The following is a 21,591-nucleotide window of genomic DNA, read 5'->3' as shown; positions in this document are numbered from 1 at the left end:
CCGACCGTGACAATAATGACATATGCACTGGAAGAACATCTCATTGATAATGAAAGAGGTTCAACTGAAAGGCCACCATGTGATCTGAACTCCCCACACTGGGTTTCCATTTAGCTTACAAACCGCATAACCGTCACACGACTAGTCGGATGAAATGTAGTCTTCTGGCTGGACCTTTGAATGCAAACTTGGTGAAATCCATTATAGATTTAATCTGCCGATCCTTCTGTTTGTCACTCTGTGACAACAGCTCTCAGCTCTATATGTGACGGGAATGCCAATTGAAGTCTCTAGAGTAAATGAAGCTCCTGCTTCATGAAACCAGTGGAATCACGTTGAAGCCTCGTCCTCCTGTTCAGACTAATGTCAATCCCCACATCCTCTTTACTTCATAATGTGCTGTATTAGGCATGCTGATTTGCATAAAAGCTGAAATAGCGTTATTTCGAGGCATTCATTCTAACTCCAGGCTCTCAAAGAATATAAAATGCTGCTTTTGTATGACTCATATAATAGAAGAGTATTGGAGATTAGCCAAAGGATTTCACACTTATTATTCATTGGTATTTTCACTCACAGTTTATCCTCAAAGGGTTCTACAAATCAATATTGTCCACTATTTATCAATGGCATGTTAGCAATACATGCTGGAGTAGACAGGAAAAGGATAAATGGTCCACAGGTGCAGGCAGTTATAAATCACCCGTGTACAAATGACTTCTCGCTCTTCCTTTATCTGCAAGTACCTTCAAATCAAGACAAAATCATCCTGGCACAAAATAATTGCATTTATCCACAGAGATTTGTTTTCATTTAAATGAAATTAATCACCTCTTAGGAATCTGCCTCGTGTATCATCACTTTTGTACAATGGAATTTTAAATAACATCTTTATACTTGACATTTTGATCATAAAAATAAATATTCACATGAGTGAAATTTGTGATGTTTGAATCAGTCACGATTACATAGCTGGTCATTTTTCTTTTATATTGCACGTTGCTGGAATTTTAGGCTAATCTTCATACTGGATTTACAAATCAAGAAAGTGGGAGGAAATTTTACTACTGTGTACAGCTGAAATCTTAAAGAATATAGTGCTGCCTTCTGAAATGTAATGTACAGCTGATTACAAATTACAGAAATTAATATTGTAAGATAGCAAGATAGCATTATTTATTTGGTGTTGTGTGAAGAAAACTATATTGTTTTTCACTGCATGAAAAAATTACGAAACATTTTCATCAAAAATTTGTGTAATAATCCTTTTATTCTAGTTTGACTATACTGAACTAGGAAAGTTTGCGGTGGGTATATTTTTGCTGTTTTTGAAAGGCAAGGACTGCATTTCAGCGATATTTTCCATATGTCTTCTTGAAGGTTATTTCTGTTTGTGGTCAAATGAGGAACGAGACAGCTCTATCTTTAAAGTAGCTGTCTGTCTGCTCACCTTTCAAAAATCTCATGAAGGTCCACTAAACTTCTTTCAACCTCTGGCTCAGGCAGCTATTTTAAAATTTAGGGACAGGATCAGGAAAATATGAATTAAAATAACCAACTTGATGTCTGTAGTCGGATTACATAATCCAGATACTGTTAGTCCATTAACACCCAACACAACATTACAACAAAAATGCATGTTGCATCAGTTAAAGCAGGCATAGCCTAATGCAGACGCAACCCAATGCTTCTAATCTACATTCAGTTCAGCTATGAGAGAGTATTTACACAGGCAATCAATCAATGAGTGCAGCTACTCAATACAGCTGCTCTTCAACATACAGTATAGACTGTGTTGGTCTAGAGCCGGTGACAATATCTAGCCGAGAATGTTCAATGAATTTGAGAGCAGAGCAACAGAGCATATTGTGCATGCATCCGCCACAGACGTTCTAGCATCTCCACAGAGAAAAACACACGTATTCCTTACCAATAATTCAAAACTGTGAACTTTTGCATAAATGAATCCATCGTGTGTTTAAAAGAGGCAAATGAGATGTAGAATGCACACTACTGGTTTATGCATATTCTCTGCATACAGTACAGTAAATGAGAAATTATTAAACAGTTTTAACACTTTGAACAAGCAGCATTATGTATTATTCATGCATACATAGTGGTAACTGCCCCCACCCATAACTAAAACTTCATAATTCATTTAAAATCCCCTTGCAAACAAGTACAAATATACACGCATGCAAATAATCTCTAGTCGATTAGACATGTAACCTTTATGCGTTAAAAACGCATGCTTTTTTTTTTGTTTGTTTTTTTTTTTTTTGCACGCAATGTTTGAAGATTATATTGATTAGAGCGACATTCCCGACAGAATTATAAGTTTTCAGTTAACTTCTCTAGGCTGAATAACCCTATGAACGAGGCTGATCTAGGATTTATTCTGGCAGAGGCGTAAACGCACGCGCATTCACCCCCCCCTCTGCTGTCACACCGGACGCCGGGATTTTTTTTTTTTTTATCCTACCTGCACGAAACTGTGATCTCCACTTTGGTGGCGGGGATGTTCCCCGTCAACGGGTCGAACTCGTAGACCGAAGCCATGTCCTCGAGTTTGTCCATGATGTCTCCCTCCATGAGCGCGCGCGGCTCGGGGCAGTTCCACCGAGCCCCGCGGAGGCTTTCACGGTCCCGCTCGGACCAACCTGGAGTTAACAAGGCCAGGGTATTAATGAAGAGCCCCCCAACAACTCAAGAAACTTAAATGGGGTTAAAGTCGGGGGAAAGTCTCTCAAAACTGTGCTGGAGAATCGGGTGGTCAGCTACGGATCATCACCAGAGAGAGAAAGATCTCCTCTGCACATCAAGAGCTCTACATGTGCGCTCGTTAAGAGCATCCAGCGCTCTCCAGCCCTGCCCTGCTATCTCCAACACGCCCATGCGTACTACTGCGCTCTCCACCACACTCAACATACGCGATTCCTTATAGCGCTGCGTGGGGGTTGAGTTACACCTGAATAAAAGCCGAATCTAAATCCCGTTGTGCCAAAGAAACACCATTCTAATCTATATATGTATGCAATAACATACAGAGTCTGTGATTTTATTGATTGTACTTTGGCACTGATGGTAATTTTTTATAACGACTTACTGATTTAATGCTATTATTAATATTTCCTAAAATATCAGCAATAAATCTTTAAGTGTAAAAAAAATTTATTAAATAAAAAATTCTGTCGTATAGTTGCCATAAGGTTACCATAGCACCATTAACACAGAATTCAGTTGATGTTTGGTCACAAGTAGGTGTGTGTGTGTGTGTGTGTGTACCTACTTAACCATATTTTGGGGACAAATTTGTACCCAAAAGTGAGGTAAACCTGACAAAATCTCCAAAAATTTCTTTCTCCTCATTTGTAAAACGGGTTTAAAAACAAACAATTTCAAAAAAGTTTTGAAATTGTAAAAATGCACAAAGTTTCCTGTGAAGGCTAAGTTTAGGTGTAGGGTTGGTGTAGGGCAATAGCACACACAGTTTGTTCAGTATAAAAACCATTACGCCTATGGAGAGTCCCCATTTAGATAGCTGAGTAAACGTGTGTGTGTGTGTGTGTGTGCATGTTTATGTGGTTTATGAGGACACAAATTTGTATAATGACATGGGTATGACAGAGGTATTACAATATGAAGGTGGTTTATGAGGACACTGCCTATGTCCCCGTAATTCAAAAGGCTTAAAAAAAACATACTAAATGGTGTTTTTTTGAAAATCTAAAAATGCACAAAGTCTCCTGTGAGGGCTAACTTTAGGTGTAGGGTTGGTGTAGGGCAATAGCACACACAGTTTGTTCAGTATAAACACCATTACGCCTATGGAGAGTCCCCATAAACCACAAAAACTAACGTGTGTGTGTGTGTGTGTGTGTGTGTGTTCATCCAATCAGAATTTAGAGTTGGATCTAGCCAGAATTTTTTCAAACTCGGATATGTTGCTCCCATGGTGTTCGCCTCTGTCTCCTCCGCATTATTCTGCATATACATTACATTATAATCTGATGCAAACCCTCCACTAATGAGGCTGATTCTGTTGCTAAAGCTGATGAATGTGGTGGAGTACCTCTGTAATATTCACCCCTATTTTCTATTGCACAGGACAGATGTGTAATTCTCCCAAAATACATCCATAATTTTTTATTTTTTTGGGGGGGGGGGGGGGGGGGGGGGGGGGGCTGAAATAATGAGATTCTTTTTCCTTTTTTAGTTCACATTGAATGCATCAGGGTGTTAAGAAATGTGTAGTCCTATCCATTGTATTAGTAATCATATTATTTTACTGTAAAAATGCAAAGCTTTAACCTAGAATTGTAGGAAAGTGTGTAAATTCAGCACCACCATGTGTGGACAGCTCCCAAGAGCCAAAGTGAACTTTTTGAACCAAAGTTCAACCACAGAAAAGTCAGCTATTATGTGCAAACATATTTACTGTTGCCTAAAAGCCCAGCAAAAAAATAAAATAAAATTATGCATAAGTTGCTAATCTCTTTCTTTTTAATAGGCACTGTAAACAAGCATGCAATTAATGTGCCCTTCCTTCCTTCTTTTATTTTGACAGGAAGGTAGTGCACATTATTATCTTCAGTAGTGCAACTGCAGCAACGCTTTTCTGGACCAAATAACCATTTCCAAGAAACATCAGCATACAGAACGAACTTACTAATGCGGTAAAATCACACAAAATATTGGTACTCTATATTTGTTGCTCTGAGTAGCGGCTGAATCCTTGCAACCACCTTTTATCTCCCCAGAATGCGAGTCTATTAAATGCAATTGTTTTCTTCCCTTTTTCTTGGACGACTTAAGTAGAGTGGTCTTAAGCTCCCGGGTGAGAGGCAGACGCCACTTTGGAGATCAGTGGGCACGGAAACAGCCTCACACTGGCACCACGACCACCCTCGCCTCCCATTCCCCTCGGGAGTGAGTCATGATTGTAAAGGCCACGTTAAAGCAAGCAGGCATCCGGATGGGCATGTGGGTGGACACGAGGACACACAGATGTGCTCCTGATTTTGAGGTTTAATTGTGGTGCCTTCAGCACCACAGCAGTGAGAAGAAGTGGTGCCCGTATTCAACTTTGACCCTGTAGCACATACTAATTACCACCCAGTGCCAACAAAACCACTTTAGGTGATGTGAAGTCCATGCCAGGGTGAGGAAGGGACGCAAACTGGATCTCTGCACTGGTAACTGGGACCAGTAAACGCACCAGATGGGAACGCAAAGCTGCCACGGAGAACAAAGACAGGAAAAAATAATGTTTTCCATAATGTCAGCCAAACTGCACCATTCACTGTGATTTGGGGCTTTAATTACTGTGTTTCTCTCACATTGCGTCAACGGGGCCAGAAATAGGCCTATTTGGGTGCAATTAAGTGGAGGGAATTGAAGGGGTAAGGTCCAAATGAAGACCCTTGAGAGGCCTTGATAAGATGATTAATACGGGTGCGAAGAGGTCCGGGGGGTCAAATACAGACAGGCTTATACTTGCCATCCTGCTCGGCATCTAAGCCAGAATTTGTGTGACATCACTTCTATTGTGGTGCCATCTTTTAAATAGGAGTCTAAGATAACAATCTAACAGCTCGCAGGTGCTCAAAAGGCCATCAGCTGCTGGCAAAGGCTCATGAATAAATTACAGCTCCACCACCAACAGCAATTTTTGCATCTTTTTTCCCTCCCACCAGTGTGTTTTCTAGTCCCTGGCAAAGAATAGAGGTGGTTGAGGACTTTTTCAAAGCAGTCCGTTCCTACGGCCTAATCTCTGCCAAGCAGTGTACTAGACTAATCCAAGCATGTGCTAGAAGCTGGGGACTCGCGGCTGTCTCCTTTCATGTATTTGATGCTAATACTAGAAGCCCTGCAAGCGGCTGTTGGCTCCTTCTCAAACTCCATTAGAGAGTAAAGGTCACTCTCTGGGGGCTTCCTGATGTTGGGAGAGGAACTTGCACTTCGGTCTTTGATAACATGCCTGCACATGTTATCTCGGCAAGAAGGTAATGTTTTACCTCAGTTGGCAGATGAAAGGTCGAAGGAAGGGCCGTCGTTATATTGTGTCCCCCACCGGCTGTGACGCATTCATACGAGAGTTGGCACCATGGTAGACCTAGCTTTCTACCCAGCCGTGGCGCTAATCTATTTCTTCGGCGTGTTTCAGGCGAACAAGGACGGCCGTGTGGATTTGCCCGACAGCGCTTCGGTCAATGTCTTCTGCCTGTTTGTGCTGATTCAGCCGTTGTGTTTGATTATAGGTGGATACACGGGGATGGCCACGTATTTGATTTCTGCATACATTTCCTACAATGCCCTGCCCTGGAAAAAGCCGTCAGCCGGTCAGCAGGAGGATATGGAGAAAAAGAAGAAGAAAAAGAAGCCAAAGACTAATTAAGACACTCTTAATTAAGACTTCAAACAACAGCTTTGCGTAGGCGGGAACAAAGTGCAAATGCAAAGCCATGTGCTAGATATCAAGCCTTTTCCAAGATCGCTGTACTTTTTATGAGGATAATGATTCATTTACTACAAAGAATAGGCTTTGCATTCCATGCATGCATACCTGGATGTTCATTGTTTTTTTTCCTAAGCTGTACATTTCAACCTTTGATCTAAAGACATTTGAAAAGCAGAATCTCTGCTTTACCTAAGGAGGAACAGGAGGGATGTGAATGCTGGTCCGAGTTTGTGTCTTGTTGATTGGCAGCAGTGGATCGATGGACTGGCAGGCTCTTTAAATGCCACTTTCACAATGTAGTTATACGCCAGGCTGAAAAGACTCTCTCCAAACACCATTTAAAGAGGTTGTCATTTGGAACATACTGACGACATCGATTTCTGGTCAAACTGCAAACTTTTTTTCCATACCTGACCTGAACTTGTATATGAGGTATATAATTCAGGTCCAATTGTGATTAGATTCATGCTTTGGTGCATAGCAGTTCAAATCAGTTTGTTGTTGTTCTCTATGAATTTCTAAATGTGCCAGAATAAACAAAATTAGCCGGTCAGATTTGGATTGTGTGCTAAATTAAAATGATTTTATATATATAAACTTTCAAGTTTCACCTGCATATTGTTTGTATTATCCTCAGTGGAAACGCAGTCAAGCAGTTGGTAAAAAATAAAAAATAAAAATAAAATAAAATAAAAAATCATTAATTCATTCAAAAAAAAATTAACAAAAAAAATGCAGTTGGCAAAAAAAACAAAACAGTTCTGGAAGTGCAAATATAACTTGCATCTATACAAATATAACATATTATATAACTTATACAATTAGATCATTTATATTATATGTTACAAAATATTATAGATTATTATAGGCATACATGCATACAGTACATACATATATTATTTACTATAAATAAATTACTAGGCATATCTTCATATCACAAATCCATTTCTCTTTATTTCCCCCCATTAGACTAGATAACTCTGGTAATGCTCTAGCATATGACAGATTGCATTCATCACTATCATTTGTATCACATGACTCAAATATCAGTTAATAGTGAAGTCACCTGAATGTATATAGCACTTTATACAATACAGATTGTGTTAAGGCAGCTTTACAGTGTTAAACAGGAAAACGGTGTGTCGATACACACTATTTGATACAGGGTCCGGATTCATGTACATGAGATCAGAGGCAGGGTTGCCAGGTTTGTGCAACAAAACCAACCAAACTGGTATTCAAAACTAGCCCAATTACAGCAAAAACTGTAACAGTATAAAGTAGCCCAATTCCGTGGCAACATTGCTCATGAGCTAGGGAGCTAACTGAGACACACCTCAAGAGTTATCAAAGGAAAAAAGCAGAATATAGTTTTTTTTTCTTCTTTTTCTTCTTACAATCCCTAATGCTATTGGCCATACCGGTTAGATGGCCTGTGTTGTAATCTTATTTCACTTTAGATGTTTTTATCCAAAATCTCTCCTCCACAGCCCTCTCCTCTTTCACCGTTTGTCTCTTTCTAACACTCACTCACACTTTTACACTACTTTTTTTTTACTCCCAGCCTGCAGCTTTGTTTTCAGCAGAGAAATCTCTTCCAAACTGTGTAAAAGCAGGTCATCAGCACACACAAACAGCCTAGTGCAGAGCAGAGACAGCGGTCCCCCTGCAGTGAGCTCAATGAGCCCTGGCCTCTCCGTACCCAGCAATCACAGCGCAGCCACGGCACCCACCGCCTCTGACACAATCTCTCATTATCACCCCTCGGCAGACTCCGCAGGAAGCAGCGGTGCCCCTGAGAGCACGGGGAGTGAAGACCGCCCCAGCACCGCAGCTCGAGGGGTTCAGAACCGCGGCCAAGAGGTGGGACCGCCAAAAAATGGCAGATGTGCCTCAGCAAGATACACAGAGATGAATGAAAGGCTTGTGCTAACGTCTGCCTGCATGTGTCATGTCTCCTCTGGAGCATATTAAGTATTTCCTGGCAAGTCTAACAGTCGTAGACTATAGTCATGCCTTTTAAGCATAGTAACGGCTTAATAGACTAGTTTCCATTTAATTTATTTACCCATGTGTCAATCCAAACTAATAGCAGCTCAGAATGATTGAGGAATGAGCTCTTTTCCACATAATGAACCTATCAAGCTCTACTATGGACTACTTTTAGGATCCTTTATTAGTGCTTGTTTGTCGTATTCCAAACATTCAGAAGCCTAACAACTTTGTGTGGCAAAGAGAAAGACTTAAAGTGTAATTTACCTTCTGCATTGATTCAAAAAAGGCGACATTAATGTGGCAAGATTCTCGTTCACAGATAAAAAGGTTTATTTACAAAGGTTTTTGTATTTTGTCAATGATAAGGACGTGCAAAATAAAGGTAAATAAGGCTGTATAAACTGAACTGCTTCTCTAGTGGGTTATTTGTTGCCTTCACAAGCCATCGAAAATGTCCTACTTCCCACTTTTGAAGTCATAATTATAAGTTTGTCATGTTCAAGGGTTTCAAGAATAGCAATCATGGATGACACCAGGTTCATTTTTTCTGTTTCTTTGGGATATCGTATTAAAGCCTAAACGTATTGAAGATATTCAACCAATTTCCAATGGATTTGGACTAAAATAGTGTCTCATTCTTGCATTATTGTACACATTCATTTTGCTAATGATTCAAACGTTTCAGTTAAATGCTGTATTTACTGAGTAAAATAGAATTTGCATCAAATGATTATTTATATGCATTAATATACATGATTGTAACCGCAAGAGAAAGCAATGTAGATGTGGCTCACTACAGCAAAGCTTCCCTTTTCCACCATCTTTAAAGTTTATGGCCCACCCGACTCAGACACTCAGGGATCAAAATTATCTTCTCAGTCATAAATAGGACTTGAGACACCATTAATGTCCAATTTCTGACTAGGAAAATGTATTTATGATAATATAAAATTCACAAGTGACCTTTTTCACGTTGCTTTTGTTAAATGTTTAAATTCAGACAGATATTCATCCCATTTTAGTCAGTGAAACCATATATAACGAAGAAATATTAAAATTTGAATGATGTTTTTGTCAAAAATTAAAATTAAAATAATCAAAACGATAGAACACACACACACAAGAAGATTTAGAAATATACCGCATATCTCATCCAAACTGCTTATATTGTGCTTTTATCATTTTGGAGCTCAATAACTAGAGTCCCTGTTCACTTTCATCTCTGTATATGAGCAGCCTGTACATTCTTCAACATTTCTCCATTTGTGTTGCACAGTGGAAAGCAAGTCATATGGGTCTGGATCGACACGGGGTTTAACAACTCCTTGAGATTGAAGATTCAATTGAGAAAGGGAGATTGTGATGGAAGATGCTTGTGAACGGTGTAAAAGAGCACGTGCACTTTTAGGGCCGTATCGCCGTATCGTCACATATTGATGCCACTCGTCCATCATCATCCTACAGTCCTCCTGAGGAAAGGAAGACAAGCACAGCCTCACCAGTTAATGATGACAATTTACACGTGAAATGAAGATGTATGACTGGCGTTTAAATTGCGTTGGGTTTCCGGAAAGCTTCATCTCCCCATGCGCTCTGTAACATCACGGGCCGTTCGGCTGTGTCAGTATTCAAACGCAGTCAATATGAAGTTGTTACAAATATGTTTTTGTCGCAGTTTTGTTTTGCAAAATGCTTTTGCAAGTTCAAACTTCGACATTTTCAGAGACATCCACTGGGAAACCGAAACTTCGATCAATCCCTACTAGAAATGTCACATCAGAGTCTTTTGTCACCATTAGCCAGGAAAATATCACAGTTTCTGTGATGAATAAGGTTTTTCCCCTCAAGGTTTGTACATGACCTGAATGGCAGACATTATTTGTATCATCTGTGACATGAATATAACAAAAACCATCATGAACATGCCCAAATCATATTAATATAATTTTAAATATTTACATTTTAGATTTTACACACACACACACACGCATGTATGTCTGCGCGTATGTGTGCGTGTTGAAAAATGTTTCTTGAGCATCAAATCTACAGCGGGCCGAGAGAGCTCAACGCACTGCAACTTCAGAAAACACATGCAAATAGAAAAAGCACCAGCAAATCAAGAAAACATCATCACTTTGACAGCAGGTGGTGCAAATGCTCACAACACAAACAAATACATTTTATTTGCAGTGCGTTTCTTTGTTTGGTTGTGTTGTGAGCATTTGCAGCGCATGCGTTGTAAAATTGAGGAAGTTGTTTTCTGTATTTGCAGGTGTTTTATCTGTTTGCAGCGCGTTGAGCTCTCTCGACCACCGTACAAATCAGCATATTAGAATGATTTTTGAAGCATCATTTGACACTGAAGACTTGAGTAATGATGCTGAAAATTCAGCTTTAAAACAGGAACAAAAATGACATTTTAAAAATGTATTAAATGAAGACTTCTTTCATAAACCCTGGATTAAAAAAAAAAAAAAAACAACAACAAAAACAACCCCGAACTTTTGTGCAGTATAATACTATATATTATAATGAATTAAAATGCACACCTAATTTTGCATGGCTGATAAATTCAGTAAAATCTGCATATATTATAGAAATATAAAGGCAAATATACAGACATGTAATAATTGCATACATTAAGTTCCAAAGATTTTTTTTGTTTCTTTATTTCTCAGAAGGAGTGCTTGAACCATCATTAAATAAAATCTGTACAGCATTTACAGTCAAATATTTTACATCAAGTTTGGTTGCATGCATGCGTAACAAAAGGAAATAAACTCTGTACAATCATTTACATTCCTTGGGAGGAGTCAATGCGATAAAAGGCACCTGTAACCTTTTTGTTGGTGTGTGTGTGTGTGTGTGTATGCATGTCTGTATATATGTATATCTATATCTCTATATATATATATACACAAACGCATACACGCCCCGCTGCATTTCACCTGCTCCTGGAGATCAATAAATTGTCAGCTCAAATCAGTTTTACAGCAGAAATGCTCTAAAATGACTGATTGTTCTGTCAAGCCTTTAATTTCAGCCTCTTTTTCTCCATTACTTAAATGTCTTTTCTAATCTGCGTATTAATTGCCTAACTGGGTTGCCAGGTAACTAGAAAGCACCCCATTCAAACATTGGTTTTTTTTTCCCCAAAAAAGGGATTTAATAGCAGCGTTTTGCGATGGCATGATGTTCCACACGCTGAAAGCGAGGTAAGGCGTAAGGCGTATTGCAGAGCGGCCCTGCGTTTCAGGCCGGGAGAGACAGAGAGGGGCGTAAGGCAGCTGGGGCACAGTGGCAACCTGCTTACCTTTGGCATCACAGGGGGGGCAAAGCCACAAGTTAGCACTACGCTGATCAGTAAACAGGTGTCAAAAATCTCCCCTGTAGACAAAAGCTTTTGTTTGAGATTCTATACAGATGCAGAAGCTTATACAGCATGTCAATGTCATGCATTACTGGCCTAGAATATAAAATATAAGCATCGTAAAGCTACAACACTAAACGTAACACTGGTAAACTACTGCTGTGAAGCTGAATGCGTAAGAAAGATTAAACCCAGAAGCTTCAGATACTGTACATTGAAAGTTAAGCCCGCTGACTGGCATGGATGTAAAAAGCGTTGGTTTAAGGCGTATTTAAGGTTGCAACTGTCAATCTTAGAAGCAGCCTTGTAAACCAACGTGCTTTCAGAAACAATGGAGAAATAACTGAGAGGCTGCAATTATCAGTGTTATAATGGAAGTGAATTCACAAACCAATTTCACAGTCTTTAAGTCCTAGCAATACCAAGCACATTTTGACAAGCTCTCTTCCCAAGAATATTACAATTGTACCAAAAATGCTATTCAAAACATGCTTTTTCATTTCTAAAATGAAATGAGTTATAGACGCACAGTCCTTCGTAATCTCACTAATGAGGGGCACTTAATAAAAAAAACTTGACCCTGTGCATGTATGCATTATTAGAAGAGCATACTGTAAAAACACATGATCTCTGAACCTCATTCATTGAAATGAACAGAACGAATTATAGAAATTGTACAGAAAATAATGTGTAAATTGTTGCATCATGCAACCGCACTGCAACTCATTTTTTCGAATGAGGACTATTGTTTGTTTTGTTTAAACAAAACACCAGTATAAACTTACAATTTTGCAAAGTGGACCAAAGGAGGTTAATGTAGGACGGTAGAAATGTGCAATTATTTAAATCAAACTTTGGCAACACGTTTGACGCTGTATATTTTGATCTCCCTTTAAGAACAAAACACACAGACGCACATAAAAAAAAAAAGATGCAAGATGGTATAAAGCAGGATTTTTCACAGTTTTGAAAACAAATGTTCTTTGAAGTAGACGCTCTGATCATTATTGAATAAATTTGGCCTTATTTTAAAAGACTTCACAGAAAAGACTATTGCTTCAAAGGACAAAAATTGATCATTTGGTCAAAAAAGTCCCTATATTGTTAATACGTTCTAGAATCATAAACCCAAATATAGTCTTAATGAGGATGACATACTGGCTTAATGACACATTTATAAAGGTGTATACACTGTGAAACACTGGTAGAAATCTATTACCCTGAAGGTTAAGGAAGCCCCTACTGCATTCTTCCTTATGAATATTTATATATGTATATGAGCTTTACATTATGCAAATGACTCCAGCCTAGAGACTCATCCTTAGAAACGCGATATATAACCACAGTATAGTAGCTTTAAATGACTGACAGCAGCTTTGCGACATCACGTCGTATTCAATCAAAAAGGGTAACTTGCAAATTTGATCAAAATCTATTTTGGTAGCTTGGGAATCCCGCTGCACTTTTGCAGCACTTGATGTGTGATTATCCATGCTGTGGGTCGTTCATCAGATAAACCACTAAAATCTCTGTTGTCTGGAAATAAGAGCTTCCTCCTTACAGTAGCTCGTGTACGCGGCTGCATTCAGGTGGTGAATTGCCAAGGGCCGCCCCAAAAAATGTTGTGCAGATAAGAGTGATAGATATGTTTCATTAAAAAAGACTGTAAATCTAGGAAAGCCTGAGAAGGGAGCGGTGCGTGGCACAGCAAGATTGATGGCGTAAAAATAAACAAAGTTGCATGTGTTCTAGCAAGACAAGCTCACAACGCCCACGTTCCCTCATCAGGCACGCCGTATCCTCCAATGCAGAGGAGGCTGCTTCCCATTTCATTTAATAGGGAGTGAAACTCAGAGGAGGACTGAAAAACACGATTCCTAATTTGACCTACTTTAACACTTCTTCAACATACTTAATGCTTGTTCAAAAGTGTGATGGTGGAGAAACATCAATGGCTGATGTCTATTTCACATTTTATTATGGGGTCTTAAAGGGGTAGATCATCTGAAAATGTATATTCTGTAATAATTTACTAAACTTCCCAAACCTTTATGAATTTCTTTCTTCATTGGAACACAAAAGGGAAAGTTTAGCAGATTGTCCAAGCTGCACTTTTCCATATTGATAATGCGCAAAAGCAAGCTCCAAAAAGTGCAAAAAAAACCAAAAGTCATACAAGTAATCCACTTGTGCACTATATTCCAATATTTTGAAGTCAAATGACAGATTTGTGTGAGAAATGACATACTCTGATACACACAGACAAGAATAAGAGGTGAAACAGATGATTTTAAGTGAAAAACATTACATTTGTGATTTTTTTTTTTTTTTTGGGGGGGGGGTCAAAAACTCTTCCTCCATGTACCTTGATTTTATGGGAAAGAGCAGCTGCAACAATCTGCTTGTTGAAAAAAGAAAGCACAGGTTTAGAGTAAAGAACAATTTTCATTTTTCGGTGAACTGTTCCTTAAAAAAAAAGATGATAACTTGGACCAGGCATGCTGTGCAAATTCTTTAACACTTCTGTTTTAAAGTGTTATATGATGCCATAATATAGAAAAAAATAATGGGCTAAACAAAGTGATCAAATTTTCATCCAACATTCCAGTGTTAGATTGTCTGAAATTCTGTTTGTCGTACCAGGACTAATGTCCAACAACATGAAACTAGGTCATTTTCTACTCGGGGGGGGGGGGGGGGGGGGGGGGATCGATGCCACTCAAGCGGATGCTTGAGGTAACATCCTAGTTCTGCCTAAAACTGTCTGCTAATATCACTAAACTCAATCCCCTGATGAGTTGGGCTTATTACATGGGCAGACTCTCAAAATGCCCACTCGGCAGACTCTGAATACTGCTTTACACTTCTGAGACCTCTATCCACACATCCAGAAGACAAAAAAGCTGGAATCCTGTCATGTTCAAGAAACCATAGTGAAGGTTTAACTCGCAAAATCTAATTTTAAACCTGAGGTAGAAAACATAAAATTCACAGCGGGATGGAGAGCACGAGTTTAGAAGCAAAGGAAGCGTATCGGAAGAGCGCTGTACAGTGTTCGTCTATGGTTTAGGGGAGTTTAAGGAAGCCATTAGTTATTAGAAACGTTCAGAAGAAGGAAGGCATTGAAAAATGTGGTGGTCCAATATATTGCACAATGTTTCAAGGGAAAGTGGGACTGGGATTGATGACGACTCTGCATCTGCTCACATCAGTAAACACAAAAGGTGCCATTCTTCAGGATACTGAGAAAAAGCGATTCAGTTTCTGATACGACGTCAAAGCTAAAGTCATATGGCTCTTTAGGAATTACAAAAAAAGTGACTCTGAAGTGGTTCCATCTTGACGTGATAAATATTCAGAAGTAAAATCAGCAGCTACAGATGAAGTTGTCTCAAGGACATGTTTTTGTTTAGACAGGAAGTGCAGAAGGACACTTCATTTTACAGATAATACAGTTTCGGCGTCATCAAAATGGCACCTTAAAAACATCCAGAAGAAAGCAACCAGCAGTAGCCTATCTCAGACTCATATGATGATTAGATCATATTCCTTGGATGCGACTCCGGTTGAAAGGGTTGCGTCTCATCTCCTTAAGGCAGGTCCAAGAAATCGACCTTCTGACCCATGGACTCTTCGCCAAGGTCGGTTTCAGACACCTAAAGCTATGGTGTCCAATTAGCCAACAGCTCAAAAAGGCTCCATTGATAGCAATCGTTCCAATCGGAGGATCGTCACCTTTTCTTCCCCATCTTTGGATTCCAGATCTTTACTCTCATGTCACTGTGGGATGGAAGAAACAAAAAAAAAGAGACATAAAATGAGAGGTGGAGGAGATGCACAAGGCCGATAATCAGAAAGACATTCACACTCGGTTGTCTGAATCTTCAGAAACCGTCACAGTAGCTCCTCACATTGAAGAGATGGCACAGACATCAAAACCAAGAGTTCACAAATCGAACCGCCACAGTCCCCGCTCCTCTCACCAATTAGGCGCATGCACCGTTTTATCCCAATAAAAATCAAAACCCCGCTGTGTGAACCAGCCCACAGAACCACATGCTCGCATCTTAACTAACACACTCCATCTTTGAAGAAAAAGATGAGTTTTGAATCGTAGCGTGATGCAAATGAACGGGTCATTATGTTGAGATAAAGTTCAAATAAGTTCTTCATGAAAAAATAAATCATTAAATCAAGATCAACCTGAGAAGCAAAATTATGTAATAAAACAGAATTTTCAATAAAGTATATTTTAATTAGTGCTGTCAAATCGCCAATCGCATCCAACATAAAAGTTTTTGTTTACATAATATATATATGTGCATACTGTGTATATTTATTATGTGTATATAAATACACACACATGCATGTATATATTTAAGAAAAATATGGTATGTTTATACATTAAATATATTTATATGATATAAATGATATGAATATAAATATATACATGTAAATATTTTCAAAATACATTGCCCTCCACTAATATCGGCACCCTTGGTAAATATGAGCAAAGGCGGCTGTGAAAATAAATCTGTATTGTTTATCCTTTTGATCTTTCATTCAAAAAATTCCAACCTATCATTGAAGTAAAACAATTGAAAGTGGGGGGAAATCTCATTGGGAAATAAATGCTTTCTCCAGTTCATGCTGGCCACAATTATTGGCACCCAATTATTGCAATGTCCTTTTCCCAGGGTAACAGCTCTGAGTTCTCTCCTATAATGCCTGAATAGTTTGGAGAACCCCTGATAAGAGATCAGAGACTATTTTCCTCATACAGAATCTCTCCAGATCCTTCACAGCTCCGTGTTAGTACTTCTCTTCAGTTCACCACACTCATTTTCTGTAGGGTTCAGGTCAGAGGACAGGGACAGCCATGGTAAAAGATTCATTTTGTGCTCAGTGATCCATTTTTGTGTTTATTTTGGATTGTTGTCCTGGTGGAAGATCCAAACATGGTCCATTATAAGATTTCTAACAGAGGCAGTAGGGTTTTGATTTTTTATCTGTTGGTATTTGATAGAATCCATGATACCATGCATCTGAAGATTTTCAGGACCTCTGGCAGAAAAACAGGCCCACAAAAAGGCCATTAAAGATCCAGCAGTATATTTAACCGTGGACATGGGGTACTTTTTTATCCCTGTTTGTACTAGTCATCTGGTAATTTGCTGCCAAAAATCAATTTTTTCAGTTTCATCGGACCATAGAAGCCAGTCCCATTTGAAGTTCCAGTCGTGTCTGACAAATGAATTTGCTGGAGTTTGTTTTTGGATGAGTGAGGAGAATTTTTCTTGAAACCCTGCTGAACAACATGTGGTGATGTAGGGAATGTTTTTTTCAGGTTCCTGACCCCAAGACTCAACTAATCTGTACAATTCTCCAGCTGTGATCCTTGGAGAGTCGTTGGCCACTCAAACTCTCCTCCTCACCGTGCATTAGTACGATATAGACATCCTCTTCCAGGCAGATTTTTAACATCTTTAGTTGATTGGAACCTCTTACTTATTACCCTGATGGTGGAAATGGGGATTTTCAATGCTTTAACACTGTTCTTACAGCCATTGTCTATTCTGTAATGCTCAACAATTCACATCAGAACTTTATTCTTTGGTTTTTCTCATTGTGATGGATGATTAAGGGAATTTAGCCTTTGTGTTCCTCATATTTAGAATATATGGACCAGGAAGTCATGGCTGGACAATTTCATGCTCCTAGTCACCCTGGTGTGCTAAAAAATGTAAATATGAATATACTTCAGAGATATTTTACTCATAAGAATTTTTAGGGGTGCCAATAATTGTGGCCGACATTCAATGGAGAAAACCATTTATTTCATCATGAGATTTTCTACCCACTTTCAATTGTTTTACTTCAATGAAAGGTTAGAATTTTGTGAGTGAAAGATCAAAAGTATAAACAATGCAGATTTATTTTCAAAGCCACCTTTGCTCATATTTATCAAGGGTGCCAATATTAGTGGAGGGCACTCTATATGCTGTATGGGTGAACTAATACATACATAATAAATATACACAATACACAGACACATTATGTATGTGATTAATTGCTATTAATTGTTTGACAGCACTAATTTTAAGTAATTTTTCCTAACCCCATGTTTTTATTTTCTTTAAGCATTAATCATATACAATTTAATGAGGTTTGCTCAAGAAGAAAATTGCCAATGGGATATGAAAAACGTTTCACCAAGGTTTTAGCCCAAATTTCTAGGTCTTGCTAAAAGCACTTGGATCCTGGTAAAACAGCACCAGGTCTCGGAGGGTGCTGAGGGAGGATGTATCTTGTGTTTCCTAGACCTTGACTAGAACCAACTAAACAGATTTACACCACTGGTGTTGAATGCAATTAAAGGTGTAATAGGTTTTTATTGCTCTTTAAAAGATGAGCCACTTGAGTGCATTGAAATGGGGAATAAAAAAAAAAAAACACTATGCATAGAGTCTAATTAGGACAATTTTCTTTTACTGGCCTGAAGTAAAAGAGCTAAGGGAAAGTTATGTGGGATCAAACACCTGAAAAGAAGTTGGCCTATGAGAGAGCTGGAAGATGAACACAGAGAGAGATGATATACAACTGAAAGTGAGAGAAATAACTGACAGCAACAAAATGACAGCTGTGTAGTTTATTCTCATACATTCTGCAGCTCACGTCCCCTCGAGTGCATTCGAAATGCCGCCGCTCGGCTTGTCTTTAACCTTCAGGAACTGTCACACCTTTGCTCAAATATCTGCACTGACTGCCAGTAACTGCCAGAAACAACCGACAATGCTGAAAATGGCCTGGTCAACCGCTAAGCCCTGCATAAATAGCCTTATATGTCCATACACATATGTCATTTAAAAGAATTAGAATTTAAATTAATCCGTTCCAAAAGTGATTATTTATTTAATTATTGGCTTTCACACAGATTCTTTTTGCTGCTTTAAATTTATATTATATTTCTAAATATAATATATATATACAATTTTTAAACAGATTCATCACTTCATGAATGTAATTAACTAATGTTTTTTTTTGTTTTTTTTGCAACCATAAGAAATACCATACGAGTAAATTTCAGTTTTACCAAGCACTGTGTTGCAGGTTCTTTTTTTTTTATTCCACTTTTGCAATGTCAAGACAACAATAGACACTGATTTTCTCACTTGATTTAATGAACAAGATCTCATGAATTATTCTACTGGAATACACTTAGAAACTCTCATTCTCTCACTACATCCTCACTCATGTATTTCTGCTGGTCTATTTTTAATTTTTGGGAGTTTTTATTTTTTTTATTTTTGGGAGTTTTTTAATTTTGGGGACTTTAAAACTTTATTCTTTCACCTTGTCCTCACATTTATAAAAAAAAAAAAAACTTTGTTGAAATGTTTGCACACTTTCTGAGTATATACAAACGATTGAGCTTGACAATATCTTAAAGTGACCAAATGGCTCAAAACAACATTCTTTGAAAGATTCAAATGCCACCTTGCAAAGTTTGGCAAATCTGGCAACTAGTTTTTCCTCAGAAACCGTTATTATAGCAGCCTAGACTCATTTAAATCTGCGCAAGTTGTGAAGTAGACAGCCAATCAGATCAAAGCTTGAAGTTCTGGAAGATTCTTGACACTTTTATGTGCAATATCCATCAGATAATATGAAACAGCCGAAACGACTACTTTTATGTGCCAAGAATGCTATGTTGTCAGTTGTTAAAAGAGTTTCAGCTAAGGTCTTGCCAAAAGGAAAAAAGGGAAAGGGGGAAAATATCCTCAAACATAGAGACATAAGAAGATTAGAGAGAGAAAGGACAGTACCAGAGGGAACCAGGCAGGAGGTGGTTAGTGGAGGCTCAGGGGAGGCTGGTGGCCCGGCCCTTGATGGCCAGGACCCGACGGGGCAGACAGGGCGTGAGCCCGGGGACATAACTCCACAACTTCACCCGACAGTCACTGTGGTTATGAAGCCCCACAGCACGAAGGGAAGGGATGAGAGCGAGAAACAGAGAGAGACAGAGAGAGTTGAAGGAACAGAGGCACATTAATGAAGAACAGTCAAACAATCCCACAATCCCCTGCCCGCACCATCTGTTCTACAAACAAGCACCCCGAAATGCACAAAAGTAGGTCTTAAAAACATATTAGTCTGACTGAACATTTCTAAGTAGTCTACTGTCTGGAAAAAGACATCACAAGAGAGTAAGAGCCTGAACTGAGTCGCAGAAATAGACAAGCAAGTCATAACAGACTCATTGGGCTGATGACCCATTTAGAGCCTTTCGAGAGCCGTAAATAACTGGTTATATTATTATTTCAAAATTACCATAGTTAAACCCTGTTCTTCAATGGGACATGAAAGATGTTCTTTTTTTCTTTATCTTTATTCTTTTTCTTTATCTTGTTTTCCCAATGCACCTGTGAAGTTTTCTTTTCTCCTAATTTAGAGATGCGAAGTTCAAACAAACGATTCATCTTCTCTTTTACATCATAATGTACTTCCACACATTGTGAGACATTTAAATGCTTTAACACATTAAAATAAATGTCTGTGTTGGCAAATACAGCCATTCATTACCGCTGTTAGATTAAGACTAATTGGTGTAGTGCATTTTTGTGTCTTCCTAGCATAATTGAGATAAATGTTCATGCCATATGAAGTTCTTACCATCTCCTATAGGCTTTTCCCTATACATTTAAAAATGTCTAACAAAAGTTGATTACATTCCTAATGTGGCCGAGAGAGCTCAATGCGCTGAAAAAAAATAAATAAATAAAAAATAAATAAAAAAACACCAGCAAATTAAGAAATCATCTTCATCAGTTTGACAACACGTGCTGCAAATACTTATAACACAACCAAATACAGAAACGTGCTGCAAATATGCACAGACCACATTGGAAATGTTTAAGGGAACCACAACAAGTGACGAACATGGCTGGGACATGTTTATCAATGTCTACGCTGAAAGGTGAGATTTTTGTTTATTTTAACATTAGCTTTTTTGTATATTGGTAGCCTACAGTAAATAAGCTGATGAAATACACAATTACTGTAAATGTGAAACATTATGTAAGCTGGCTAACTTACTTTTACAACTTCCCTTTCGGAAAATAACCACGCTTTTACTATTGAAAGAAAAAAAAACATGGTTAATGTAATTAAACTTAGGTAAAAACAAATTAACTGTGGTTTTTCTACACTAAATATACCGTATTGACCCGAATATAAAAATGTTTTTTTCTTGGAAATACATCTGGAAAAACAGTCTTCTTACAGTGCCCTCCAAAAGTATTGGAACAGTAAAGACAAAATTGCTCTGTTGGCTGTGGAGTCAAGACATTTACAAATATGATTAAAAGATGAATATGAGACAAAACTACAGAATGTCACATTTTATTATTGGGTGATTCAACACAGATGTTTTATCAGCTAAAAAGATCAGCACTTTTAGAGTTTCATCCCTCTATCTGATGTGAGCATAAGTACTGGAACAGTTGCCTCACAGGTCTTTCCAAGTGATCAGCTGTGTCCTGTTGCATTAATTCTTCAGATATTAAAAGCAGGGAATGTGTCGTGAAAGTTATATCCATTACTTCTGCATTCTGAATCCTGCAAACCAGGATGAAGATGAGGGAGCTGACTTTGAGAGAAAAGCAAGCAATTTGGATGCTAAAAGAAAAGAGGAAGTCAATTAGAGCTATAGCAAAAACAAAGGGCATGGAGAAATCAAGAGTTTGGAACCCACCAGCGACACCAG

At 38.4% G+C, this 21,591-nt stretch overlaps 2 protein-coding genes across 3 annotated transcripts in view; both read right to left on the bottom strand.

The window, feature by feature from the left end:
- The window catches only part of cpne5b (copine Vb), a gene marked incomplete at its 3' end in the record, with an annotated part of 164,198 nt that extends 161,296 nt beyond the window's left edge, over positions 1-2,902 (bottom strand). For both annotated transcript variants that reach the window (XM_079396420.1, XM_079396421.1), the window contains exon 1: positions 2,483-2,902. In XM_079396420.1, the coding sequence (XP_079252546.1) occupies positions 2,483-2,592 (110 nt within the window). In that variant the 5' untranslated portion in view covers positions 2,593-2,902. The remainder of the gene's footprint in view (positions 1-2,482) is intronic.
- Positions 2,903-13,999: 11,097 nt separating this feature from the next.
- Positions 14,000-21,591, bottom strand: part of kif21b (kinesin family member 21B) — a 94,572-nt gene continuing 86,980 nt past the window's right edge. The window contains exon 33 of the mRNA XM_079396742.1: positions 14,000-15,605. Coding sequence (XP_079252868.1) covers positions 15,557-15,605 — 49 coding nt within the window. The 3' untranslated portion in view covers positions 14,000-15,556. The remainder of the gene's footprint in view (positions 15,606-21,591) is intronic.

This window comes from Barbus barbus (assembly GCF_936440315.1).
Source record: "Barbus barbus genome assembly, chromosome: 37".
In the NCBI taxonomy this organism is placed as follows: Eukaryota; Metazoa; Chordata; class Actinopteri; order Cypriniformes; family Cyprinidae; genus Barbus; species Barbus barbus.
This window is presented reverse-complemented; position numbering and strand designations above follow the sequence as displayed.